The following is a 25,273-nucleotide window of genomic DNA, read 5'->3' as shown; positions in this document are numbered from 1 at the left end:
AGGAATACCCTTGTGTTAGACCTAAAAGCCCCATAACCTAGGAAATCCCTCAGTTCTGGGCAAACTGGGATTGAAGGTCACTCTAAAAATAAAACATCCCTTTTGTTAATAGCAGTTACTTGTGATAGTGGACTTTAGTGGTGGTAGGTTGTAAAATAAGGAATTTTCACTTAATTCTTCATACATTTCTATAATTTGGATATATAACTCTTTCCAGTGAGCTTTTATTACTTTTCGTAAACAAAAGACATGTTAAAGTGAACTTTAAAAACACAAAAGTGAACTTCATGTATTAGGAACAGAATGGGTTCCCTGTGGAAGTAGGGAGAGGGATATAAAATCCCATGTTGAGATGGGTCTAGATTAGTTCTTCTCTTTTTAGCACCTGATAATACTGAAAGTACTGAAAGTATTTAATTGTCTTTTAGGGAGAGAATCCAGCATAGGAGTTATCACATAGATGAGAATCCCATAGCCCAGAGATTTGTTTCACTTTCAAAGCCCTGCGGTTATGTTTCCTTAAGGCACTTGAACATTGGCTCACTTTAGGTAGGAATGACTAGCTGAAAGCCCTGCGGTTATGTTTCCTTAAGGCACTTGAACATTGGCTCACTTTAGGTAGGAATGACTAGCTGAAGGAATAAATGTTCCTTGTGTCAGTGAATCTGAAGCTACTCATGTTGTCTTCTCATACCTGGGGAAGATTCTGGTTTCTTAGAAGACTGTTGACATTAAAAGAAAGAGCAATATCTTAAGTTGGTGTTTTTGAATCTTTTATGATAGAAGCGGCACTTTCCTTCAAAACTGCTATATTGCATTAATTCATTCCATAAATATTTGAGTGCTTAATACGTTGCCAGCAGACTAGGTGAACAAAACAGGCACATGTACCTGCCTCGTGGAATTTACAGATTACAGCGGGAGTCAGGTACTAGTTAAATACAGTTAGAAAGAGACATGTGACTTCAAATATGATAAATACTTTGTAGAAAAAGGGTGCTGCGAGATAAAAGAGAACAAAGGAGGCAAACATAATGTAGATGAACTGGACAAAGAAGCCCTCTTTGAAGAAGTGAAACTTGAGATATAAGCTGACAGTTATCAGTATCAGCCACATAAAGAGCTGGATAAGAGCTTATGTTAGGAAAAAGCTGTTGTGTTGAGGATGAGAGCTTCAGGAGATGCACTGTAGGGAGAAGAACACAGGGCTGTTTTATTCTAAATGCTTAAGAAGTCCCTGAGGGTTTGAGCCTGACAGAGACATTTATTTTATATTTTAGAGGTCACCATGGCAACATTTCAGTGAGTAACTTATAGTCATAATTTTCTAAGTGTAAATCTGTTGTTTTCAAGTATGAAAAAAGTGCATTGTATGTTTGTTTTTGTTTTTGTTTTTTTTTTCTTTTTTATCTACATAAGGCTTTTTTTTTTTTTACCTACAAAAGCCTGTTACTTTGTAAATAGGCTATCAGTATTTGGGGAGATTTGTGATATTTCTGTGGTAAAATGTTAAGGTAGTGTTGGGAGAAAAAACCTTGGGGTTCTTTATATTGCTGTTTGGCACAGTTTTTGAAAGACAGTTAGATGCATGGTGAAATTGAATTACTCTAGGTCCCAGTCAGCTCTTGGATTCTTAAGTTCCAGGCTCATAAAGAGATATAGAATTCTGTAGATTCTAGAAGGTATAAAATACTGTATGAAAGATGATGATAGGAAGATAAAAAAATCTATGTTAGTGAAGGCATTGTTGGGACAGAAGGAGGAGGATAGTGAAATGGAAATAAGAGGGTTCTGTAACTTGCAGCAATCTGAATGATTTGCTTATTGTCTGTCTTATTATATAACTGTTTTCCTTCTCTACCTACTTGTCTGTCCCTGTGCCTGTACATAAAGTGAAATGCTGAAGTCAGAAATGAGTTTTGTGAGTAAAAATAGTGTTAGAATTTAAGTTTTCCAGTTCATTCCCTTTTTTGGTACATATTGACCTATTTTACAAATTCACACTGAAGTATAATTAACTGACTCTATCCTTTCATGGGAACAAGTGTTGATTAGCTGTATCATAGGGAAAAACAGGTATAAGTCTTAGAAATAAAATATAGTTAAAGTTAGATATTATGTTATAAAATGACGTTTGATATTTAACAAAGATTTTTTCTGACCTTAATCAGTTTTTGTAGAAAAATATAGGTTAATAGGTATCATAGTACACACTGTTCTGGAATATAATTAAAAATTCAATGTCTGTTTTAACAGGCCAATAGCAGGATATGCTAACCTGTGTCCAAATATGATCTCTACCCAGCCTCAGGAGTTTGTTGGGATGCTGTCCACAGTGAAACATGAGATTATTCATGCGCTGGTAAATTTTGCTGTTAACTATTATTCTTTCCTTCATGCCTTGAGTTTTTGATTATAGTCTCATTTTAATTATATATTAACATTTAAGATTATGTGGCTTTTTAGATTGTGTTCAATAGAACCTAGTTGATTAGACCTCTGCCAATAGCCGACAGAATTTTTAGTGATTAGGATAGTGGCTAGGTTAAGTTATACTACTTAAAATAATTAAAGTAAATCCATTGGTAAATAGGAGTTTTGAAAAAATGATTAAGCTTCTTAAGAAAATACTTAGTAATTAAAAGTGATACCTAGGGACTTCCATAGTGGTCCAGTGGCTTAAACTCTGCGCTCCCAATGCAGAGGGCATGGCTTCAATTCCAAGACCCAGTTCAGCCAAATAAAGTAATAAATCTTTAAGGAAAAAAAAGTGATACCAGGTTGTAGGTCTGTCTTCTCTCTTTTAGAGATCTCATTTCTAAAAGTCTTCTTGATCTATTTAGGCTTTCTAAATTTTATATATACTAACTGATTCAGAACTTCTCTTTGCTTTTCTCCAATCAGTCCAAAGTACTAAACTTTTACACGATGTCTGGGGAATTATATGAAGTTGCCTGAGACCTAGGAAATGTCTTCCTGATGTCTTTCATGTGTTTAGAAAATATAATAGATGGGAGTAAAATGCAGTGATTAAGAGAGAGAATAGATCACACAGATGTAGGTGTGAATTTCCTTAGCTTTACTGCTAAAAATCTTGGGGGTCTATTAGAAATTATTTAGCCTTTATAAGTCTCCGTTTCATCTATAAAATGAAGATAGTAGTACATATTAGAGTGGATTTTTTTTCTTGAAGGTTAAATAAGATAAAGCATATAAATGGTTTAGCACCATGCTCTACATAGTAAGATATAATAAAATTAGTGGCTATTATTTATTAGTCTTTTTTCATGAGCTATCATGTATGATTTGTTTAAATCAGCAAATACCTGAATAATACAGTGAAACTCTAGTGTATACAGATAGCACTTATGTTTTTCAAGTAAGGAGATTCTAAAACGAATCATGTTTTCCTTTTACTAAAAAAGTAAGTCGAACCTGCTATCGTGATGAAAGACAAACATCATTTTAAAAAACATTTTCAGCTTTAAGCTCCAAAAACTGTAGATACTTGATGCTGAGAGAACCAGAAAAAAAAAAAAAAACAGCAGGTTTTAAATCTAATGTATAAGTAAACATGAATTCAGAAGTCCCAGACATGATGTAAATTGGATTATAAACAGGCAGGTCACAAAAGAAAAGGTCCAGTTGGTCAAGAGGTATACAAGAGTATATTGAGATTTATTTTGGCAGTTAGGGAGTCTCAGAGTCAGACACCATTGAATGTAAAAGCATGCATGAGAGTTACTATGTACATTGACTTTTTTTTTTTAATAAAAATAGTGAAAATTTATTTCAGGAACAAGATGAAATAAATGAAGCACAACTCAGCATCACTCAAATGGTGTAAATAGAAACTGCAAAAAAAAAATTCAGTAATTTTGCTAATGTCTAATTATGATGGAAATGATTCTAAATTTGACTGATATTTATTTATATTGACAGGAAAGTTATTTATATTGACAGGAAATCAACTAACTATATTGTCATAATATGTACATTGACTTTAAGGTAGTAATTACCTCTGGGAAAAGAGAGAGGAGAAAGGGTTAAGGTAATGGGCCTTCAACAATATTCTGCAGTGTTTTTGTTTCTTTAAAAAAAAGTCTAAAGAAAACGTAGCAAAACTTACATCTTAAATCCCCTTAAAGAGTAAACGTAAATTTCTTTTAGATTTTTAAACTTTTTTGTATATTTGTATTTTAAAAATTGCAAAAACCTAAGAAATTAAGAATATTAGTTTGTCTCAAAAACCATCTGGAGGATGGTAAGAATTAAATGTTTAACAAATACACTTATTCTCTATTAAGTTATATATGCTCTAACTATCAAATATAGTCATTCCTGGTACTTTCAATACTAGATATGCCTTCTGAAATGTGTGTGCTTAGAAAAATTTTGAACTTGATAGGGAAGAAAAAAATGTGGATTTAGAATATTCTAAAGGATGAGGCACATCATACTATTTTAAGCTTTATATTACCTCAATGAATTGTATATTAAAAACTATTTAGATTTTCTTAGCTGACTCCATTAAATATCCTTTGCATCTTCAGAGAGTAAAAAAGAAGAAATGTAGGAATAAAAGAATACTATGGATTCCATTAATTATTTTGGCAAGCCTTGAATGATACAGAGACCACAGTTATATAAGCAAAGAAATTTGCCAAATAAATTGATTACATGATCATTTGTGATTCTTAGTTATTTGAATATAAACTATAGCATATTTTCAATGTTAAAACATACTTAAATTAGTAGTTACAAAAGTGCTTTTTTTTTAGTCATTTAGGTTAAGAAAGAAAGTAAGAAAAGAAATCTTACTCATGAAACAGATGTCCAATCTCAGTAATTGTCTTTTCTTTTTTTGTCCATTTCCTCATTTTATTTGGGAGGGGGGAGAATAGCAAATGGGACTTTGAATACATTTATATAAAGTATCTATTATCTTATTAAAATTGAAGACTTCTTAAAAATATTGTCTAAAAATGTGATTATAGACAAATTCACATTGTAAAGAAAATCTTTAGAAATACAGATGATTTTACATGTTACCACCAAAATAACTACAGCTAACACTTCTATATATGTTTCCAGTGTTTTTTCCAGAGTATACATCCCCCTAAATATGCATACATTTACAGTCATTTTTTAGGTATAGATATATATTAAGTATGGACTTTGGGATCAAAGTCTTTGAATTTTTATGAGTATTCTTACGAGTACTTGCCTGCTCTGAACTGTATTGTTAATTATTCTCAATAGTAGCATTCCCTGGTTGCAGGTGTGGAGTTTATTAGTAAGTTCATGTAAAGAAGACCATCTGTGATAAACACATCTTTAAACAAATAAATGTGTTGTCTATACCAACCAAAGAATGTCTTTTCTATTGCTTTTAATTTTTTCACTTAGAATTATCTCAAGTAATTGGAATTTAAAATTCATAATGTGAAGTAATTTCAGTCCTACTCCAGTATATCAAGTTCCTACAGAAGTATTCCCATGATGCTTTTATGTGGTTCTATCAGTGTTCTCTTTTGATAGTGGCATGTTGTAATAATATATAGTCAGATTTGATATTTTTCACTGTAAGACATTTTGAACTTTTTCTTACAGGGTTTCTCTGCTGGGCTATTTGCATTCTACCATGATAAAGATGGAAATCCTTTAACTTCAAGATTTGCAGATGGTCTCCCACCTTTTAACTATAGGTATTTGGGTTTTTTTATTCTTATTCTCTTTTAGGAGGATGCTAAGACTAGAACCTGAGAATTCTTATATGTTAATTTCTACAAATAATAGTGGCTTTATGGCTAGCCTAAGATTGTATATCCTATATTATTATAACAAGATAGGATATGAGGTTATTTAGCTTTACCTTTTCATTTCACAGATGAAACAACTGAGATGGAGAGAACTTAAGTGACTTACCCAAAGAGTGAAGACTCTTCTTGCCAGGCAGAGCTCTTTTCCACCACTCTGTAGTAGCTTGTATTACTTTACAGGAGAGTCAGGCCATGGGAGAGTATGGGTTGGTTATATTTTGGTTTATTAATAATTATTGTCTATACATCATATTGTTTACATGTTAACTGTAAACTGTATTTTACAGTTTTTTAAAACTATATTTTATTTCTCATGTTAGCAGTGATCTAGAAGTTCAGGGCCTAAAAGAAATAATACTAAGAAATACTAAAAAAAAAAAATGATTAAGAATTTTATATAGACTATCAGTCACAGAACTATAACCATTTACATGGATTTATATATCTAATTTAAGAGCACATGTCCACAAAAAGACATATACATGAATGTTAATGGCAGTTTTGTTATTAATAAACAAAAAATGGAAACCACCCAAAGGTCTATCAATAGAAGAATGGATAAATAAATTGTAATTTATTCCTATAATCAAAAACTACAAGGCACTGAAAAGAACACATTATTGCTACATGTAATAACGTGAACGAATATAGTAGTTATAGGGTTGAACAAAAGAAGTCATAGTCTAGTTGTATGGAGTTTAAAAACAGTCCATGATAAAAGACAAATGAGTAATTTTACTTGAAGCTGTAGGCTATTAAATGCTGTGCAAGTTGAATAGATTGAGAAGGCACATAAAGAAACCTCAGGGTACTGACACTATTCCATAATGAGAGTAGTGAGTGGTAAACAGATATAGAATAAAAAGTTAATTCTCATATGAAGATCTCCATTTAGGTAGCTTATTGTTCAGTTGCTCAGTTGTGTCTGCTTTGTGACCCCATAAACTGAAAAGCACACCAGGCTTTTCTGTCCTTCACTGTCTTCCTAAGTTTGCTCAAACTCAGTGTCCATTGAGTCAGTGATGCCATCCAGCCATCTCATCCTCTCTCATCTCCTTCTCTTCTCACTTCTAGGTAGCTGGAAGTGCATAATTATTAAAAACAGATAATACTTTATTCATCATAGTACTTTTTTAGATTACATGTTAAACAACAAAATTGTTAGAAACAAAATTATAATGTAGAAATAGATGTTTTACTTCCTAGATTGTATTTGTTTGGATGGCTGGATGGCATCACCGACTCGATGGACGTGAGTTTGAGTGAACTCCAGGAGTTGGTGATGGACAGGGAGGCCTGGCGTGCTGCAGTTCATGGGGGTCACAAAGAGTCAGACACGACTGAGCGACTGAACTGAACTGATGGAAGAAGTCTGGTCTTTCCTAAGAATTGTGGTCTTTATGGGAAACACATAAATAGTGAGAGTGGGACCATCTATGTAGTGATAAGGAGGAGAGAGATACCCATACATAAGAACCATTATTAAGCTGATAATTGCAGTGCTTTCTTACATTTTGGATATTCCTTAAAAGCAGAAAATCTTACAGTATAAATGGAGATAACAGAGTAATAAGAAATTCAGATGGTAGACATAGAAAGAGTTGGATTTGGCCCTCACCTTTTTATTTGGAGAAACCATTAATCTTGAAATGTGAATGGTGAAGAGAATATTGGGATTATTAATACAGTAAACACTGTTTCTTTTCCTTTTGGCTTTGTTCACTATTTATATTTAAACATTGCCTTGCTGTGGAAAGAAAAGGAATTAAGAATAATCTTTCTAAGGCATGAGTAGACGAACAGATATACAGCAAATAAAACAAAGGATTAATAAGTAATGGTTATACAGTATTTACCATATAATTCTTTGAATAATATATAAAATCTTCATAAAATAATGGTGGGAAAACTAATTTCTTTATATTCTGTTTTATTGTTGAGAATGAGAGATTCATAGGGTCAGTGGTAGAAGTAATCTAGGAAAAAGCCAGAAAATAACAGTGCGGGTTATAGGCAAAAGTGAAAATTGATGACCATTATAGTTTTCTATAATAAATATAACACTTTTGTGGTAGTACTTTTATTTGTGCAAGATAGATTTTCCAAGATGAGATTGTTTTCTCCCATTTACTTATTTTTTATCATATTTTTGCCTTGCAGAAAAGTTTTTAAATTTTATATTATTAAATTTACCTATTTCTTGCTTAAGAAAGTTTCTTCTGCTCTAAAAGATTATAAAAATATTCTAAATTTTTTTCTGGTAAATTTATTATTTGAATTTTTATGTTCATAGTTTTAATCCATTTAGAATTTATTTTTGCTTCATGTATTTTGGGGTTCTTTTGTAAGGTATATACATGTTTATTATGTCTTCTTGGTGGACTGACCCTTTATTCATTATAAAATGTCTCTAGTAACAATTTTGTCTGACATTAGTATAAATGTTCCAGCTCTTTTTTTGAGTACTATTTGCATGATACATGTTTTTAATCCTTTTATATTCAACCTATTTGTATCCTTGAGTGTGAACTGTGTATCTTGTAGGCATAGTTGAAACTTTTTTTTTTTTTTTAATACATTCTGCCAGTTAACCCTGTTCCGCTCCCTCTGGCTGCCAGGTTGCTGGTTTTCACCATGACTGTGGGTTGTTGGTTTTCAAGGCTGCTATAGAGCTGGAGAGAGGGCACGGGAAACCGCCACAAAGCTTGCTGTTTTTACTGAAACTCATCCATTTTTCTTAAATAAGTTCTTTCTGGATTGCTGTAAGCCTTTGGTTAATTTCCAGAGTTCTGAAAAAAATTCATTTGGCTAATTTTGATACTTTGCTCATTGCTTTCATGAAGTTCAGTAGTCCTTATTCTGCCATTTTTACTGACATTTGTCTGGAATTTATTTCTGTATATGGAGTAAAATAGGGATTTTATCCCCAAAATAGGGATTTAATTTTTTCTTGTTGGATAACCAATTATAAAAAATATAATTTTCTTTACAACACAATTGTTAAGTAAATTATACTTTCTCACTAAGTTAAAGGGCTTCCCCAGTGGCTCAGCAGTAAAGAATCTGCTTGCAATGCAGGAGACACAGGTTCAATGCCTGGGTTGGGAAAATCCTCTAGAGAAGGAAATAGCAACCCACTCTAGTATTCTTGCCTGGGAAATCTCATGGACAGAGGAACTTATCCTCTCATGACAGAGGCTACAGTCCATGGGGTTGCAAAGATTCAGATACAATTTAGTAACTAAACAACAATAGCAAAATTAAGTTAAAATGTCACCTTCTGTTAAGTCTTGTTATATACAGGACTTAGATCTCTCTCTAGACATGCTTTTTTTTTATGCAGTAAATTTATTAAGAGGAAATAATTCACTGTCATCTTAGCCCAGTATTAGCTATTTGAATTTGAGCAGGTTACTTCATCTCTCTAAGCTTCTGTCTCTCTATCTGCAAAGTAGTGATGATAATCTCTTAAAGTTACTGAAAAGATTAAATTAAAAAATGCTATCAAGCCTTTGCTTGTACTTGGTGTCAGATACAAGGTCAGATATTTTAATTTCATATTGATATTCATAAACACTTCTACATTTAAAGTGACAAATTTGCAAGAAGGACTGTATTTTTATTCTTTAATTGCAGTCTTGGATTATATCAATGGAGTGATAAAGTAGTTCGAAAAGTGGAGAGATTATGGGACATTCGTGATAATAAGAGAGTTCCTCACACTGTTAATCTTCTAGTAACACCTCGTGTTGTCGTGAGTATTACTGAGCTTCATGTCTCATGAGCCATCTGCTCTTCTCATTCGTTATGGTCCTTTCTTTACTAATCATTATTGTTTAAGAACTAATGATTAAATTTCAAAGCTTGTAGTAGGAAACAGGGGCTTCCCTGGTGGCTCAGAGGTTAAAGGGTCTGCTGGCAATGCGAGAGACCTGGGTTTGATCCCTGGGGCGGGAAGATCCCCTGGAGAAGGAAATGGCAACCCACTCCAGTATTCTTGCCTGGAGAATCCCATGAGAAAAGAAAATGGTGGGCTACAGTCCACCGGGTCACAAAGAGTCGGACACGACTGAGCGAGCGACTTAACTTAGTAGGAAACATAAAGGCAGTACAGTAAAGCTGCAGGCCAAGAGATATCTGAGGAAGAAAAATTTAGCAATGACTTAACGGCTCCATTCTACCCACTGCTTTAAGTTGTTACACCAGTGCTCCGTTGTGATACCCCTTAGAATCACTTGTACTGTTTGCATAATTGCTGGTCATTTCATTTGGAATCAGTTTTATTCAGGAGGGTCTCCAGAGGAACAGAAGCAACAGGATGTGTTTGTTGAGAGAGAAAGAGATGAAGAGATTTATTTTAAGGAGTGGCTGATGTAGTTATGGAGGTTTATTAGAGAGTCTAAAATCTGATGAGGTAGGCTGGCAAGCTGAAGAAATAGGGAAGAGTTGCAGTTTGAATCCAAAAACTGGCAAAATTCCTTCTTGCTCAGAGGTGAAGTCAGTCTTTGTTCTATGAAGACCTTCAACTGACTGGCCCATTTATGTTACAGAAAGTGATCAGCTTTACTTAAAGTCCACTAATTGAAATGTTAATCTCGTCTAAAAACACCTTCACAGAAACATTCAGAATAATGTTAGATCAAATATGTGGGCACTTTGCCCCAGCTTGGTTGATACATAAAATTAATCATCTCACTCGCTTATTTAATGACAGAAACCTGTTCTCCCTACCCCCTCTCTTAACTACATACAGCTCTTTCTGACCTCTGAACTTTTGTGCTGCTCTCGGAATACCGTACATCCCTGTACTTCATACTCTTAACTGTGATGTACAGATGAAACCAAAAGAACAAAATTGTTTTCTAATGAACAACTTATTTTTCTCAACAAAGACTATGTCCATAATATGAGCAGTTTATACCTATGTTAAAATCATTGTTGACACAAAAGTTACAAGTGGCAATCATACCAGTCTTTAACTTTTTAAATATATGACTTAAAGCCAAAATCTTCAAATGGAGGAAAAAATAATAAGAGAATAGTAGTTCAATAGCAAAGAAAAGTGCGACGGTGTCAAAATATTTAATTATATTAAAAGCTATATTTTTAAAAGACATTCTGTCTTTTAATCAAAGTAATTCCTTAGTGGCTACTTTATCTTATCCAGTGTGATAAGGAATTTGCCATTATGTTGTACTTTTGTGGGTTTATTTATTTATTTATTTTCTGATTCTTAGGATGAAGCACGAAAACACTTTAACTGTCCAATTCTTGAGGGAATGGAACTTGAAAATCAAGGTGGTATGGGCACTGAGCTCAACCATTGGGAAAAGCGGTTATTAGAGGTCAGTTTATTTGAAAATGTTACTAGACATATTTTTTCTTTAAGAAAATAGACAGATACACTAACGTAGTTTTTTTTTTTTAAATAGGTTCATGCATTTATGCAGCTTTTTCCATTTAACCATATACTTTCCAAGGAATTACAGATGCTTCTGCTGTAATACAGTGTATGCTTTCCTAAGCAATCTCTTTCTTCAAAATAAAAAATAACAGTTTGTGGGAAACACAAATACCAAGTCATTAACAAAAGCAATAAGTCATAATAAAAGTGCTAGCTCAGTCTAAAAACACATTGTATTTCCAATAAATAAGCTTCTATATTTATTTACTTGAGTATTTCTTTTACCTTAAACAACAGCAAAAAGCAATGGGGGATAGATGGGAGACTATAAAGCTAAATAATGGGGACAAGAGTAAAATGTAAAAAGAGTAAAGTGTACAAAAACAGTGCAACAAGTACTTCTAAGAGCCTCTGGCCCTACTGAGCCAATTGGAAGAGCATGGAACTTCATGCACAGCACAGCATTCCTCTGTTGCTGTGTTCAGGTGTCTTAGTGTATTTTGGTTTTTTGTTTGTTTTTTAATTTTTATCTTATATTGGAACAGAGTTGACTAACAGTGCTGTGTTAGTTTCAGATATACAGCAAAGTGATTCATTTAGCTGCTGTTGCTCCACTGCATAAAACATTAAAATCCAGGAGAAATCATTATGAACCAACATGAGTCCATCTTATACTGATGTGATTCCCTTATTTGCTAGTCTCATATGAGCTCATTCACATTACAGAAGTACATCCATTAGTGGAATATACTTTATACTTGGATCTATTTATTTTTAAATAGCTACATAGTGTTATATGTGGAGAAGGAAACGGCAACCCACTCCAGTATTCTTGCCTGAAGAATCCCATGGACAGAGGAGCCTGGAGGGCTACAGTCCCTGGGGTCACAAGAGTCGGACATGACTTAGTGACTAAACCACCATAGTGTTATATGAATGTGACAATAATCCTATGTCAGTGAATAATTATGTTTTAAATGTTTTATCTTAAAAATGTTATAATGAGTGATTTATTTATATCTTCAGTGCCCTACAGGAGTGGCATTCCAGTGTGTTCTTAGGTTCAAAAAACAGTCAGTCAAACCTGTGAACCCTAAACAGATCACATTCAAAAAATACTAGAAGGATACAAGAGAGAAAGTACAGTATGCCAGCATGGCAGTCAGGCATTTCTCTTGTGCTCTGCACAGTAATCTAGGCTATCATCCATGCCTCTTCCCCTCTCTCTCTGGCTCAAACACAATAAGCACAAGACCGTAACAGGTGTACAAGAACCAGCCTGGTTTAGAAGTACCATGTTACAAATAAGGATCGGCATTGTTTTTTTAACAGTTTCATAGACTTAACTTCCAGATACCTGTAAGGGACATACCCGTAAGACTCACTGCACACAGAGAAGTCCCAAACTGTGGCTAACCAACAGGTATTCATGTTCATCTACAATAATCCCAAGTCCAGAAGCATATCTTAAGTCCTGTTGCCTAGTAACACAGTTGACATTCCACCTTATTAGGTTTTCAGGGGAACAGAACTAGAAAGTTAATGCAAGATCAGATCTGTTTATGTAGAAAGAAGAATGGAATTTCTGGATCAAAGGAAGTTTGAGCAAACTCCAGGAGATAGTGAAGGGACAGGGAAGCTTGACATGCTGTAGTCCATGGAGTTGCAAGGAGTCAGACACAACTTAGCGACTGAATGACAAATATACATTTTTTAGAGGTCTGTTTAAATGAGTAAACGGTTGCAGTTTACATACATCATGATCCTAGTTAGCAAAATTATGAAAAGAATGAAATTAGTGCTTGTACTGACGTTATCTGGGTGACCGTGAAGTAACAGTGATAGAAACTTACGGAAGACATGTACACTTTTATCTCACGTGGGAATTTCAGTTTCTTTATATTCCTTAAGTGGTCTTTCTCAAGTGATTCTCTTTAGAAAGCTACAGATGGGCCAGAAGTGAAAATTTACTTACTTTTCAACAGAAGACTTGAAAGTAGTAATTTTACTAGTTTCATTAACTGCTGCCTTTCCTCTGAAATCAACTTTGTGTTCTTGAGCTGTGTTTTAAAAAGATGAAATTAAAGTACTTGAAATGGCAATCCAACGTTCAACATAAAGATTAACAAAATATGGGAATTCCCTGGAAGTCCAGTAGTTAGGACTCCATGCTTTTGCTGCCAAGAACATGGGTTCAGTTCCTGATCTGAGAACTAAGATACCTCAAGCCATGCAGCACACCCCCTACCCAAAAAAGAAGAAGAATCAGCATCCCAAAATACAATGTACTTTCATAAGTGACAGTGATGTCCGACTCTTAGCGACCCCATGGACTGCAGCCTACCAGGCTCCCCATCCATGGAATTTTCCAGGCAAGAGTACTGGAGTGGGGTGCCATTGCCTTCTCCAAGTGACAGTGAAGTCCTTACCATTAGGTGACCTCCTGGTAGGAATTTTATTATATATTAATTAAGACATTGGGTAGACAGTAGACCTTGATGATATTTTGTATCCCTCAGGCAACTCCTTTGACCCTATGATTTTGTGATACTTGTTTTTCATATTAGTATATATTTTTCTGATCACAGAGTATAAAAAGTTGGTTATAAAAGCATTTTCAATTGTAATTCAAGCAAGTATTCCATTCTCCTCTCCATTATCTGGGCATCTGTCTCAAACACCAATATTACTTTGCCTTAATAGTGTAATGTTTTTATAATATTTCTTTTTTTTTAATAATATTTCTGTTTCCATATATTTATCTTCATTTTCATCACAGAGTTCTAAATGCTAGTTATCTGTCATTACAGGGAAATTGTACACAATATAGATATTTGAGGGAGAGAGTAGATTTTGCTTTAAGCTTCAGTCTGTCATCTTAAAGAAAGCTTGTATATTTTACTATTTTAAATCAACATTTTGTCAGTCTCTCACACCTTCAACGTTTTGCCTGTACATCAAAGCAATCACGGAAATTATTGGGAATTGCAAGGAATCCAGTCTTCTAATTAAAATCTGTTGGTGATTTTCAGAATGAAGCAATGACTGGTTCTCATACCCAGAACCGAGTCCTCTCTCGAATCACTCTGGCGTTAATGGAGGACACTGGGTAAGACAGCTGTGAGAATTTTACGTGAATTGTTTATTAAAATGAAATGAATATTAAGATTACTATTAAGATGAAAAGAATATTAACTTAAGCAAATATATTTTACACTGAAGATAAATATACCTGTGTTTGTTTTTTTTTTAAATATACCTGTTGTAAAAATTTTTTTCAGTTAGCTATCCATTACCTATATCAGCTCCATTCATTCATTCAGTAAATGTTTGAGACCCTGAGGTATGTAATAGAGTAAAACTAAATCCCTCATAAATAAATAAATGAGATTTTTTTTTAATAAATAGAGGGCATGATGATATGAAGGAAAAGCTTATATAAACAGTATTTTTAATTACAAGTGAAATTGATTTATGTAGAGATTCCTGGTTTTTAAGGCAGTAGAACTTTCTTATAAAGCAACAGAATACTGTTTTAAAATGAGTCCAATGGGAATCTTTTTCTTGTGGGCTCTTGGGTTTATTTTGATGAGTCTCAGTTTTGATAGCTTCCTTGCTCTTTAGTATGGCAAGATGTACCAGACTGATTTGCCCATGCTCTGTATTCTAGATCTGGCATCAGCCAATCTTCCAAGGAGCACAGGAATGCTCCTTTTGATCAAGAATAGCTTTTGGAAATCGCAATCTAGGGACTCCGTTAATTTCTACTGGGTTGTCCTTGTTTCTTACAGTTTTCAGTGGACCAAGTAGGGCAATTCATATTTTTGAAAAGAAAAAAAATGCTGGATTCCTTTTAGTGCTATTATCACTCTTTCCCATTTATCCCTTAATAAGCAATGACCAACAGAAGGGGTCCTGCTGCCCTATTTTTCTAGCCCTTCTGTAAATAATGCTGGTTTCTTTAAGATACAGGTAGGATGCAGAAGCATCTTGGAGTGTATGAATCACTAGGGAAATCATGGCACTGGTTAATTTTAAAACATTTCTTCCATTTTCTGATGCAACAGAATTCCAGTTTTTCTCTCATTCTCTCTGTTTCGTTGCCTTTTATACTCCTTGTCCCACACCTTAAACATTTTCTCCTCTGTGACTTATATCATCTTTGAAAGTTACAATGGAAACATGATGTGGTTTAGTGTTTTTCAAATATAAAAGCACCCTCAAGTATTCATGTTTCCCTGAAGACTAAAGGTTCCAAGTCCCTGCTGCAGTGATCCTGTGCAGCTGGGACTTTGGTTGTAAATGTTCATCTGTGGGGATGGTCACTAAAAGCCTTTTTGAGGTCCTAGTTTGCTCATTGTTAAGATTTATAATTGATACGCTGGAGTTGTTTTTTAAGTGACAGTAATATAAAGTGCTTTGTTTGGGTTATTTCCACAGCTGGTATAAAGCTAATTACAGCATGGCTGAGAAATTAGACTGGGGCCGAGGAATGGGCTGTGACTTTGTCAGGAGGAGCTGTAAATTCTGGATTGATCAGCAGAGACAAAAGTAAGGATGCATTTCCTCTTATTGTCTTTGCTAACAGTTTACTTCTGATTTTGTTCTGTATCCAGTGTCCCTGTTTTCAAAATGTGGTGTGAACCGTTTAATTTCAAAATGTGTAGAAACCATCCATGGTTCCTTTTTTAAAAAAAATTTTGGCTATGTTGGTGTTTTGTTGCTGCACTAGGGCTTTCTCTAGTTGCAGCAAGCAGGGGCTACTCTCTAGTTACGGCAGGCAGGGGCTACTCTTCGGATCCAGTGCACGGACTTCTCATTGTAATGGCTTCTCTTATTGCGGAGCACGGCTCTAGTGCGTGGGCTTCGGTAGGTGTGGCGCGTGGGCTTAGTTGCTCTGCAGCATGTGGGATCTTCCTGGAACAGGGATTGAACCCATGTCTCCATTGGCAGGTGGATTCTTTACTACTGAGCCACCAGGGAAGCCCTAATAGGGCTTTTGTGAAGCAAAATTTTTTAATTTTGATTAATTTAAAATGATCAGTTTGTCCTTTTATAAGTCATACCAGCGCCTGATTCCTGACTTCAGATTCTGATTCGGTTGGTATGGGGTGCAAGGTGGGCATGGAGGTTTTAAAAGTTTCTCTAGATGATTCTGATGTGCAGCAAAATTTGGGAACAACAACACTAGCAGATCAGGTTGTTGTACTGGAGTTAACTAACTGTCCCAAAAGTAGCTGCAGTGTTTCATGTTACTGCTTATGAACAGCTTTCCTCATAGCAGGCTTTTAACTCAGACCTCAAACTCCTTAGTAGAAACTCTGAGTGATTAAAACTGCTTTGAGACCTAGCCCAGATGAGAAGAGTAAGACTAAGATCTTCAACAGAAGAAGTGCTTGTTACCAGGTATTTCTCTAATGGGCAAGGCACTGACCTTGGAGAGAGAAGTTTAAGTCCCATCACCATCCCTCATCAGCTATATGATCCTGGACAAGCTAAATGTCTCAAACTATTTATTTATCAGTGAAATGAAAATACTAGTTCTACTTTGGAGGGTTTCTTTAGGAATAATGATATTGTATACTAGAATGCGGTCCACTGGAGAAGGGAATGGCAAACCACTTCAGTATTCTTGCCTTGAGAACCCCATGAACAGTATGAAAAGGCAAAAAGATAGGACACTGAAAGATGAACTCCCAGGTCGGTAGGTGCCCAATATGATACTGGAGATCAGTGGAGAAATAACTTCAGAAAGAATGAAAGAATGGTGCATGAGATGGTTGGATGGCATCACTGACTCAATGGACATGAGTTTGGGTAGGCTCTGGGAGTTGGTGTTGGACAGGGAGGCCTGGCGTGCTGTGGTTCATGGGGATGCAAAGAGTCAGACACGACTGAGCAACTGAACTGAACTGAGCTGATATTATTTGAAAGTTCTATTAATCATAAAATGCTGGACTTGTGTGGTAGCCCTTGTTCACAGCAATTAGAGAAAGTCTGCATGCAGTAATGAAGACCCAGTGCAACCAAAAATTTTTAAAAATCAATTAATTAAAAAAGAATGTTAAAAGCATTGAAATTGTAACAGAAAAGACAAACTCTAAAATAGACTTCTAATATCTTCTTTAGAGTTTGATACCATGGTATTTTTATCTTTGTCTGCAGGAGACAGATGCTGAACCCTTACTGTAACACACTCAGAAGTAATCCATTGCAATTAACTTGCAGACAGGACCAGAGAGCAGTTGCAGTGTGCAATTTGCAGAAGTTTCCAAAACCTTTACCTCAGGAATACCAGGTAACACTTGTTTGGGGCACAGTTTCAGGAGTAAACCTTTTAAAAAGAAGTCTCCATTTTGAATTGGAAGAGTGAATTAAGCTCTTAAGTTTTCAATTTGTCAGGCTCCATTTGTTTTCTGTAAGTTAGAAAAAACTGAAGTTTTACATTTCTTTATAAACTGTGTTAATTGATAGCAATTAACTGATATCTAGCAGTGCCTAGTAGTAGTGGTAAGAGACATTTAGAATATTTATTTTAATGTATTTTTTAAACTATTTCTTTTTGTTTCAAAAGTCTTCATCTTTATATTAAAAAAAAACAAGGTTCTTTGAAGAAAGGAACTGACTGGGAAGACAAATATATCGCTTATATGCAGGATCTTTAAAAAAAATGATACAACTAAACTTACTTTAAAGTTTATAACTAAACTTTATTTTAAACAGATACAGACTCGGACTTAGAGAACGAACTTATGATTACCAGGGAGGAAGGGTGAGAGGAGGGATAGATTGGGAGTTTGGAACTGACATGTACACACTGATATATTTAAAGTAGATAAACAATAAGGTTAGATAGCATCACTGACTCAGTGGACATGAATTGAGCCAACTCTGGGAGGTAGTGGAGAACAGAGGAGCCTGGCATGCTGCAGTCCATGGGGTCGTAAAGGGTCAGACCCGTCTTAGCGACTGAACAACAGCAACCAATAAGGACCTACTGTATAGGACAGGGAGCTCTGCTCAGTACTCTGTAATAACCTACATGGGAAAAGAATTTGAAAAAGAATAGATACTTTATATGTATAACTGAATCACTGTGCTGCACACCTGAAACTAACACAACGTTGATCAACTACACTCCAATATAAAATAAAAATATTTTTTAAAAAGAAAAAAGTAACTGAAGTACTCTAATCCAGTTAATTAGAAGGCTTGGAATTTCTGCTCTAGACAAGTTTGCCTAATGGTATCTAAAAGGTGAAGGCAGTGGTCCCACATGTTCAGTCTGAATCTCTGATGTAGGCTTTAAGCTTTTTGTTGAAGTGGCTATTTCTAAAAAAGCTTTAACACTGCCTGCCATTGACAAAGGAGCCACAAGTCAGAAATTATCTCAGAAGTGAGTTTAAAGTGATTGCTTCTAAATTTTGAGCTTCCTACCTGTTTATAACCCCATTGAGTGCTTTAGACACTGTAAGGCAGTGACTATATATATATTTCTACACTTAGTACTGTACTTCAGTGAGTTGGTATGAAGTGTGAAATCTTTAAAATTTTTCTGGTACCTTGTTCCTTTGGTATTTCCAAATATTATATATTATCTCATTGATTTTCTCATGGGTTTTTCAAATTTGTCAAAACAACATATAAATTAAGTCTCCTAAAAACATTTGAAGTACATTGTATTTAAAACATCTTAATTTTATGAATTAGTTTTATGTTTTGTCAGCTCTTAAAACTCTTTCTATGTATCCTTTTAAGACATTAATCAAATTTGTCATCTAATAAAAACTTAACTTAGACTAATTTACTTACCTTGCTTATTTCTAAAACTACTACAACCTTGAAATACCACAAATAACACAAAAATTAGTCTTTTTGTGTTTACTCTGTATGAAAAAAATAGATTAATATCTCCTTTGTATTATATAGCATTAGAGGGATGCTATAAATTGCCTGTGGGCTTCATATTGATTTTATAGAATGTTTCTTACTCTCCTGCCTTCCTAATATATTTTTCTTTGTAGTACTTTGATGAACTCACTGGAGTACCTGCAGAAGATCTGCCTTATTACGGTGGTTCAGTAGAAATTGCTGACTACTGCCCTTTCAGTCAGGAATTCAGTTGGCACTTAAGTGGTGAATATCAGCGCAGCTCAGATTGTAGAGTACTGGAAAATCAACCAGGTCAGTAGTTTAGTGAAGTTAAATGTTATATACATATTGAAAGTATATATAAGCAATATAAAATAGTGTATATCAACAATATAAAATAGACCCCAGAGCCAGATTGTCGGAGTTTATTTTGTGATTCCACTGCCATCTACCTGTTTGAAGTAACTTCACTGCACCTTAGTTTTCTCCTGTGTGCAAAGGAGATAATACTTGTCCCATAGAGTTGTGAGAATTAAATGAATTAATATAGTTCAGTGCTTAGAATTATGACACATAGAAAGAATTGTTAGCTATTAGATACACTTGCACGTTTGTGTATATGCTACCATAGTGATACCTTATATTTGCATGACATTTTTCTCATTTGCAAAGCACTTTGATTTTAATCATTTCATTTTATTCTTCTAAAAACCTGATAAGAGACATAGAGAAGATACTATGATTGAATTTCACAGATGAGGGAAGAGATATACTAAGTAATATCGCTAATTGATGTCAGTGCGAGATCTTCCAATGCAGAACTCTTTTTATTATATCATATTAGGTATCCTATTTTTTCCTCTCCTGAGGAGTGTGCATTTTATGTTACTTAGACATAATGTGTCATTCTGCAGATATCAGAATAATACTGTTGTCCCATAAGTAGTAAGATGTGTTGCCATCTTATTTATTCTCTGTTAGTATATATAAATGATCAGGTCATCAAGGAAGTAAACTGTATGGCATTTTTTAGAAAATGGTCACTGTGTGCTTTGAAGACTTTAAAATACTCATAAATAAAATAAATATAAAATTCTGTTTTATTTTATATTTTTTTTTCTTAGCTTATACAATTAAGATTTTTAAAAACTGATATAAAATAAAGTTTTATCTCTATAATATTTCAAAATGGACTAATTGAACCATCTATTTTCAAAAGATGAAACTTGTTTTAAGTGTAGAGAGAGAAAATTATTCCTAGGCTTTTTTTCTCTTTTTTTAAAAATTCCTAGGCTTTAAGGACTCCACCCCTTTGTCCATTAGCCATTTAGAGGTCATTTAGTCTACCCCATAACTTTGTGGGTTTGTGCTTAGTCTAAGACTAAATCAGCCTATCATTTATTGACTTCCAGGAGATGGCACAAGTTGAAAATACAGGAACATATTGCAAAAGTAATAGCACTCCCCCAAAAAATCTTCATTATTTAAATCATTGGCCTCATCTTATCATGGGTCACTTGGGAAGTGACTCCTAATTTAGACCACCACTGAAGGTGATTCTTAGTGCCATTTCCTCTGTATATTTAACTTCAGTGCTCTAGGCCCAGTTTTATCTCTTGTTTCTGATAGAATAGTTTTCTCCTAATTCCTTTATTGAGAATCCAGTTTGAGTTTGGAATTTCCTCTTTCTTTTAATTTTTTTAATTGACAATTTCCATGAAACATGTTTGATTTTTAAAGCAACTTTTAATCATAAGAGTGTAGCCCATCAGGCTTCTCTGTCCATAGGATTTTCCAGACAAGAATGCTGGAGTAGGTTGCCATTTCCTTCTCCAGGGGAGTCTTCCCAACCCAGGGTGAACCCAAGTCTTCTGCATTGGCAGGCGGGTTCTTTACCAGTTGAGCTACCAGGGAATCCCAACACTAACGAAACACGTGTGATTTTTAAAAGCAACTTTTAATCATTAGAGTAGAATGCTTCAGTTTCTTATTCTTTGAGTCCAAAGTCAATTTTTAATAAAGAAAACTTCTCTGGTTTGCTTCAGACCTTTTTAAAAACTATGGTGCTGAAAAGTATGGGCCTCATTCAGTTTGTCTAATTCAGAAATCAGCATTTGTCATGGAAAAATGTGAAAGGAAGCTGAGTTACCCGGACTGGGGGAGTGGATGCTATCAGGTAAACCATATGATTGTTAATAATTATACCAAATACTATATAATTGTATCTCATTATATGGCTTTTATATTTTCAAATATATTTTGTATCTTTTATTTCTGCTGTTTACTACTTTAGCTTATTTATTGTAACTATTAGTTTGGATGTTTTTGTTTTGTCAAAATATTGTCATTTCTTTGAGAGAATTTGCCTTTTTCTGTTTGTTTAAGTTACGCAGTTACTGTATATCAACATGTTTTATAATAATTTTGCTTTTGGGCATATATCCTAAGGAAATATTAGGGAATATGTAATTTTGCTCTTAAAAAACTACTTTGTAGTGGAAAAAGACTATAATCTTGTAAAATCTGAAGAAGGCATGTATTTAAGAATTAATAAATCAACTACTGGTTTTCAGTAGATTTTTTTCTTTGAAATTAGAAATCCAAAGAGAGCAAACTACTATTTTCTTGATTTATTATCTGCCTGTCTAGTATTAAATGACTATACTACCGTAGAACTTACTGAGATGCAGGCATTCTGTAATTTAGGAGCATCCAACCTAATGAATGGAGAAGGCAATGGCACCCCACTCCAGAACTCTTGCCTGGAAAATCCCACAGACAGAGGAGCCTGGTAGGCTGCAGTCCATGGGGTCGCTGGGAGTCGGACACGACTGAGCAACTTCACTTTCACTTTTCACTTTCATGCATTGGAGAAGGAAATGGCAACCCACTCCAGTGTTCTTGCCTGGAGAATCCCAGGGATGGGGGAGCCTGGTGGGCTGCCGTCTATGGGGTCGCACAGAGTCGGACATGACTGAAGCGACTTAGCAGCAGTAGCAGCAACCTAATGAATATTTTATACTCTACTAATGGATGTCAGGGAACAGAGTGTGATCCTGAAAACTGAAAAATAAAAATTCATTGTGCCATTTCACCTACAAGAGCTAAGTGGACTAATGTATCTGGCAATTTAACTTTTTATTTTTAAAGTTTCTTTAAAATTAACTTTTTTGGTAACTGCTTTATTGAGGTATAATTCACACACCACATATAATTCATGTAAAATAATCTTTGAAAACTTACAAAAAATAATTTAAAATAAACACATTCAAGTTACAATCTGACAACTATAATCCAGCAACCATTTTCTGATAAATTCATTCTATTAAAGATTTATGTATTGCTTAAATACATAATTTTTATCTAGTTGTAATCATAATACATAGTTTTGTTTTAGTGTTTTTACTTAGTACTTTTTATATAGGCCAAAATACCTTTGCCAAGTTTTTTCCAATAATAATACTTACTATTCTTCATAGCTATAGAACATTGCATCATTTTAAAGTATCATAATTAGGGAAGTCATTTTCCTTTTAGATATTGAGTTAATTTTCACTTTTCACTATGTAAAAATGCTTTTAAAGTATATTTACATGCTTTACCTTATTAAAGTTAATTTTTTGAAATAAATTCACCTAAGTGAGAATATTAGGTTAAAGGGGATAAAGCTGGAACAGTGTGAACCTTAATAGGAGAATGACCTTTTCAGCCTATTTCAGTGTATTCTCTACACCACCACCACCACAAAGGGATTATGTATCATCTACAAAGATTAAATGTACTTGGCTTCCCTGTAGTACCTCGTGTTGTCAGTTAATTTTGCTAATTTAACCAGTTATATAGGAAAATGTGTATGATTTCTAAACAATTAGCTGTTTTGTTTTTTGTTCTTTTTTTTTACACTGACAGAGAAGTTACAAGAATGGTACAAAAATATGAGTCATTTAAGTGTAAATTGCTGACGTCTGCCCCTTCACTCCAAATACTATAAAATGTATTCCATCCTCCTATGTGACTACAGTACTAAAAAAAAAAAAAATTAGGAAATTATCATTGATATATCTAATTCTTGGACCCATTCAAGTTTTGCCTATTGTCCAAGTAATGTCCTTTTAGTAATAGGATCTGGACTAATTTAACTACTATTAAGTAGTTGTCATATCTCTGTTCCCTTCAATGTGGAACAGTTCCTCAGTCTTCTTGATTTTCATAACCTTGACACTTTTAAAGATTACAAACCAGTTCTTATCTAGGGTATGTCTCAATTTGGGTTTGTCCGATGTTTCCTCATGTTTAAATTCATGTATAATGTTTTGAGCAATGAAATTACAGAAGTGATGGCTGTGTGCTTTTGGTGGTGCACTCTTGATTTGTCTCTGCTGGTCATGTTAACTTGCTGGTATCTACCAGGCATCTCCACTGTCAAGCTGTTTTTCTCTTTTAGTTAATTCCCTTTTTAATTAGTAAATATTTGGGTTGGGGGGAAAGTACTATATCAGTAACATATTTGTTATACTTTCATTTTATTAATTTATACATTTAAGTCTGTATTGACTCATGGATTGCATTTTATTCAATAGCTTTTACCGTTAGTATCATTGTTTGGATATTCAGCTTGCCCCAGATTTAGCCAAATGAAGCCCTTTGGATTGGTTCCTGTGTCCTTTTGGCTTGTCCTATCTTTTTAAAATATTTCCTTGCTTTCTAGCATAAGATATTTTAGGTTCATCTTCACTTTCTTTGCCCCAGCTCTGGAATCAGTCATTTCTCCAAGGAGCTCTCATTTCTTTTAGTAGAGTGAGGTATTTAGAAACTAGTCTGGGTGGTAGCTGTATTGTTATTTGCTATTGGGATATAGCTGCTCCTCAGGCCTTCTTGGAGAAGGCAATGGCACCCCACTCCAGTACTCTTGCCTGGAAAATCCCATGGACGGAGGAGCCTGGTGGGCTGTAGTCCATGGGGTCGAGAAGAGTTGGACACGACTGAGCGAATTCTCTTTCACTTTTCACTTTCATGCATTGGAGAAGGAAATGGCAACCCATTTCCAGTGTTCTTGCCTGGAGAATCCCAGGGACGGAGGAGCCTGGTGGGCTGCCGTCTATGGGGTCGCACAGAGTTGGACACGACTGATGCGACTTAGCAGCAGCAGCAGCATAATGTGAAGTCTTTTTAGAAAACAACTTTGAAGTAAATAGTCATTTAAAAATTTTTTTAAGTTAGTTTTAATATGTTTGCCTTTTAAAATTAATTTCATTAGTTACCCCTTGTATTTGAGATATGAATCCTGCCTTTAAATATGTTACCAGTTTTATTAAATAACTGTGACCATTTTCATCTCTGAGCAGAGGATCTGGGGTAGGGATAAAAATAACAAACTTTTACTCTGTTATTTCTATACTGTATGCTTTTTTTTTTTTTACAGTGAGCATATATTATTTATAAAAACTAATACAAATTTGATTTACAAAATTTAGTAACTTGTAGAAAGAGTAACATGATTCATGGCTCTTTGATAGAGATTTAAACTGAATTATAGGAGGATACTAGAAGCTACAGAAATGTTATTATTGATGACTTGGCTTCCAGGGTCTGTGAATCTGCATTGTATGTAAAGCTGTGTGTTACCTGTGTTTTTCAGGAAAAGTGTCCATAGCTTTCATTGATTTTTTAAAAGGTATTAGACTCAAAGTTGAAGAACTGCTACCAGAGAGTGAAATCCTTTTAGGACGTGAATAACTTAACCCTCTTTATATGAGATTAAAATATGCCCACATCCCAAACTGTTTTTTATAGCCAACATTTTTAGTAAATTCTACTGCGTTTTCCCACAATTAAGAAAGGTTCACATACTAGAATCTTGCTGATCTGATTTTTTTTTTTTCCAACTTTTTGAAGGTTTCTTGTTCTCCAGAAGGTCTGAAGGTTTGGGTTCAGGATACTTCATATTTGTGTAGTCGGGCCGGGCAGGTCCTCCCTGTGAGTATTCAGATGAATGGGTGGATTCATGATGGAAACCTGCTCTGCCCATCATGTTGGGACTTCTGCGAGCTCTGTCCTCCAGAAACAGATCCTCCAGCTGTTAACCTGACTCGAGCACTACCCCTGGGTAAGTAGTCTCTTTGGTTGGAGTAGAGAGGGACTTTTTTTGGAAGATGTTGAAAATTCCCCACAAGGA

At 34.6% G+C, this 25,273-nt stretch overlaps 1 protein-coding gene across 1 annotated transcript in view; it reads left to right on the top strand.

Moving 5' to 3' along the window:
* Positions 1-25,273, top strand: part of LMLN (leishmanolysin like peptidase) — a 50,281-nt gene that overhangs the window by 14,910 nt on the left and 10,098 nt on the right. The window contains exons 7-16 of the mRNA XM_005911887.3: positions 2,257-2,362; positions 5,614-5,708; positions 9,459-9,576; positions 11,060-11,167; positions 14,259-14,335; positions 15,667-15,777; positions 17,392-17,524; positions 19,251-19,410; positions 21,144-21,274; positions 24,994-25,204. Of these exons, the coding sequence (XP_005911949.2) occupies positions 2,257-2,362; positions 5,614-5,708; positions 9,459-9,576; positions 11,060-11,167; positions 14,259-14,335; positions 15,667-15,777; positions 17,392-17,524; positions 19,251-19,410; positions 21,144-21,274; positions 24,994-25,204 (1,250 nt within the window). The remainder of the gene's footprint in view (positions 1-2,256; positions 2,363-5,613; positions 5,709-9,458; positions 9,577-11,059; positions 11,168-14,258; positions 14,336-15,666; positions 15,778-17,391; positions 17,525-19,250; positions 19,411-21,143; positions 21,275-24,993; positions 25,205-25,273) is intronic.

The sequence above is a fragment of the Bos mutus genome, chromosome 1, assembly GCF_027580195.1.
Source record: "Bos mutus isolate GX-2022 chromosome 1, NWIPB_WYAK_1.1, whole genome shotgun sequence".
Classification (NCBI taxonomy): Eukaryota; Metazoa; Chordata; class Mammalia; order Artiodactyla; family Bovidae; genus Bos; species Bos mutus.
This window is presented reverse-complemented; position numbering and strand designations above follow the sequence as displayed.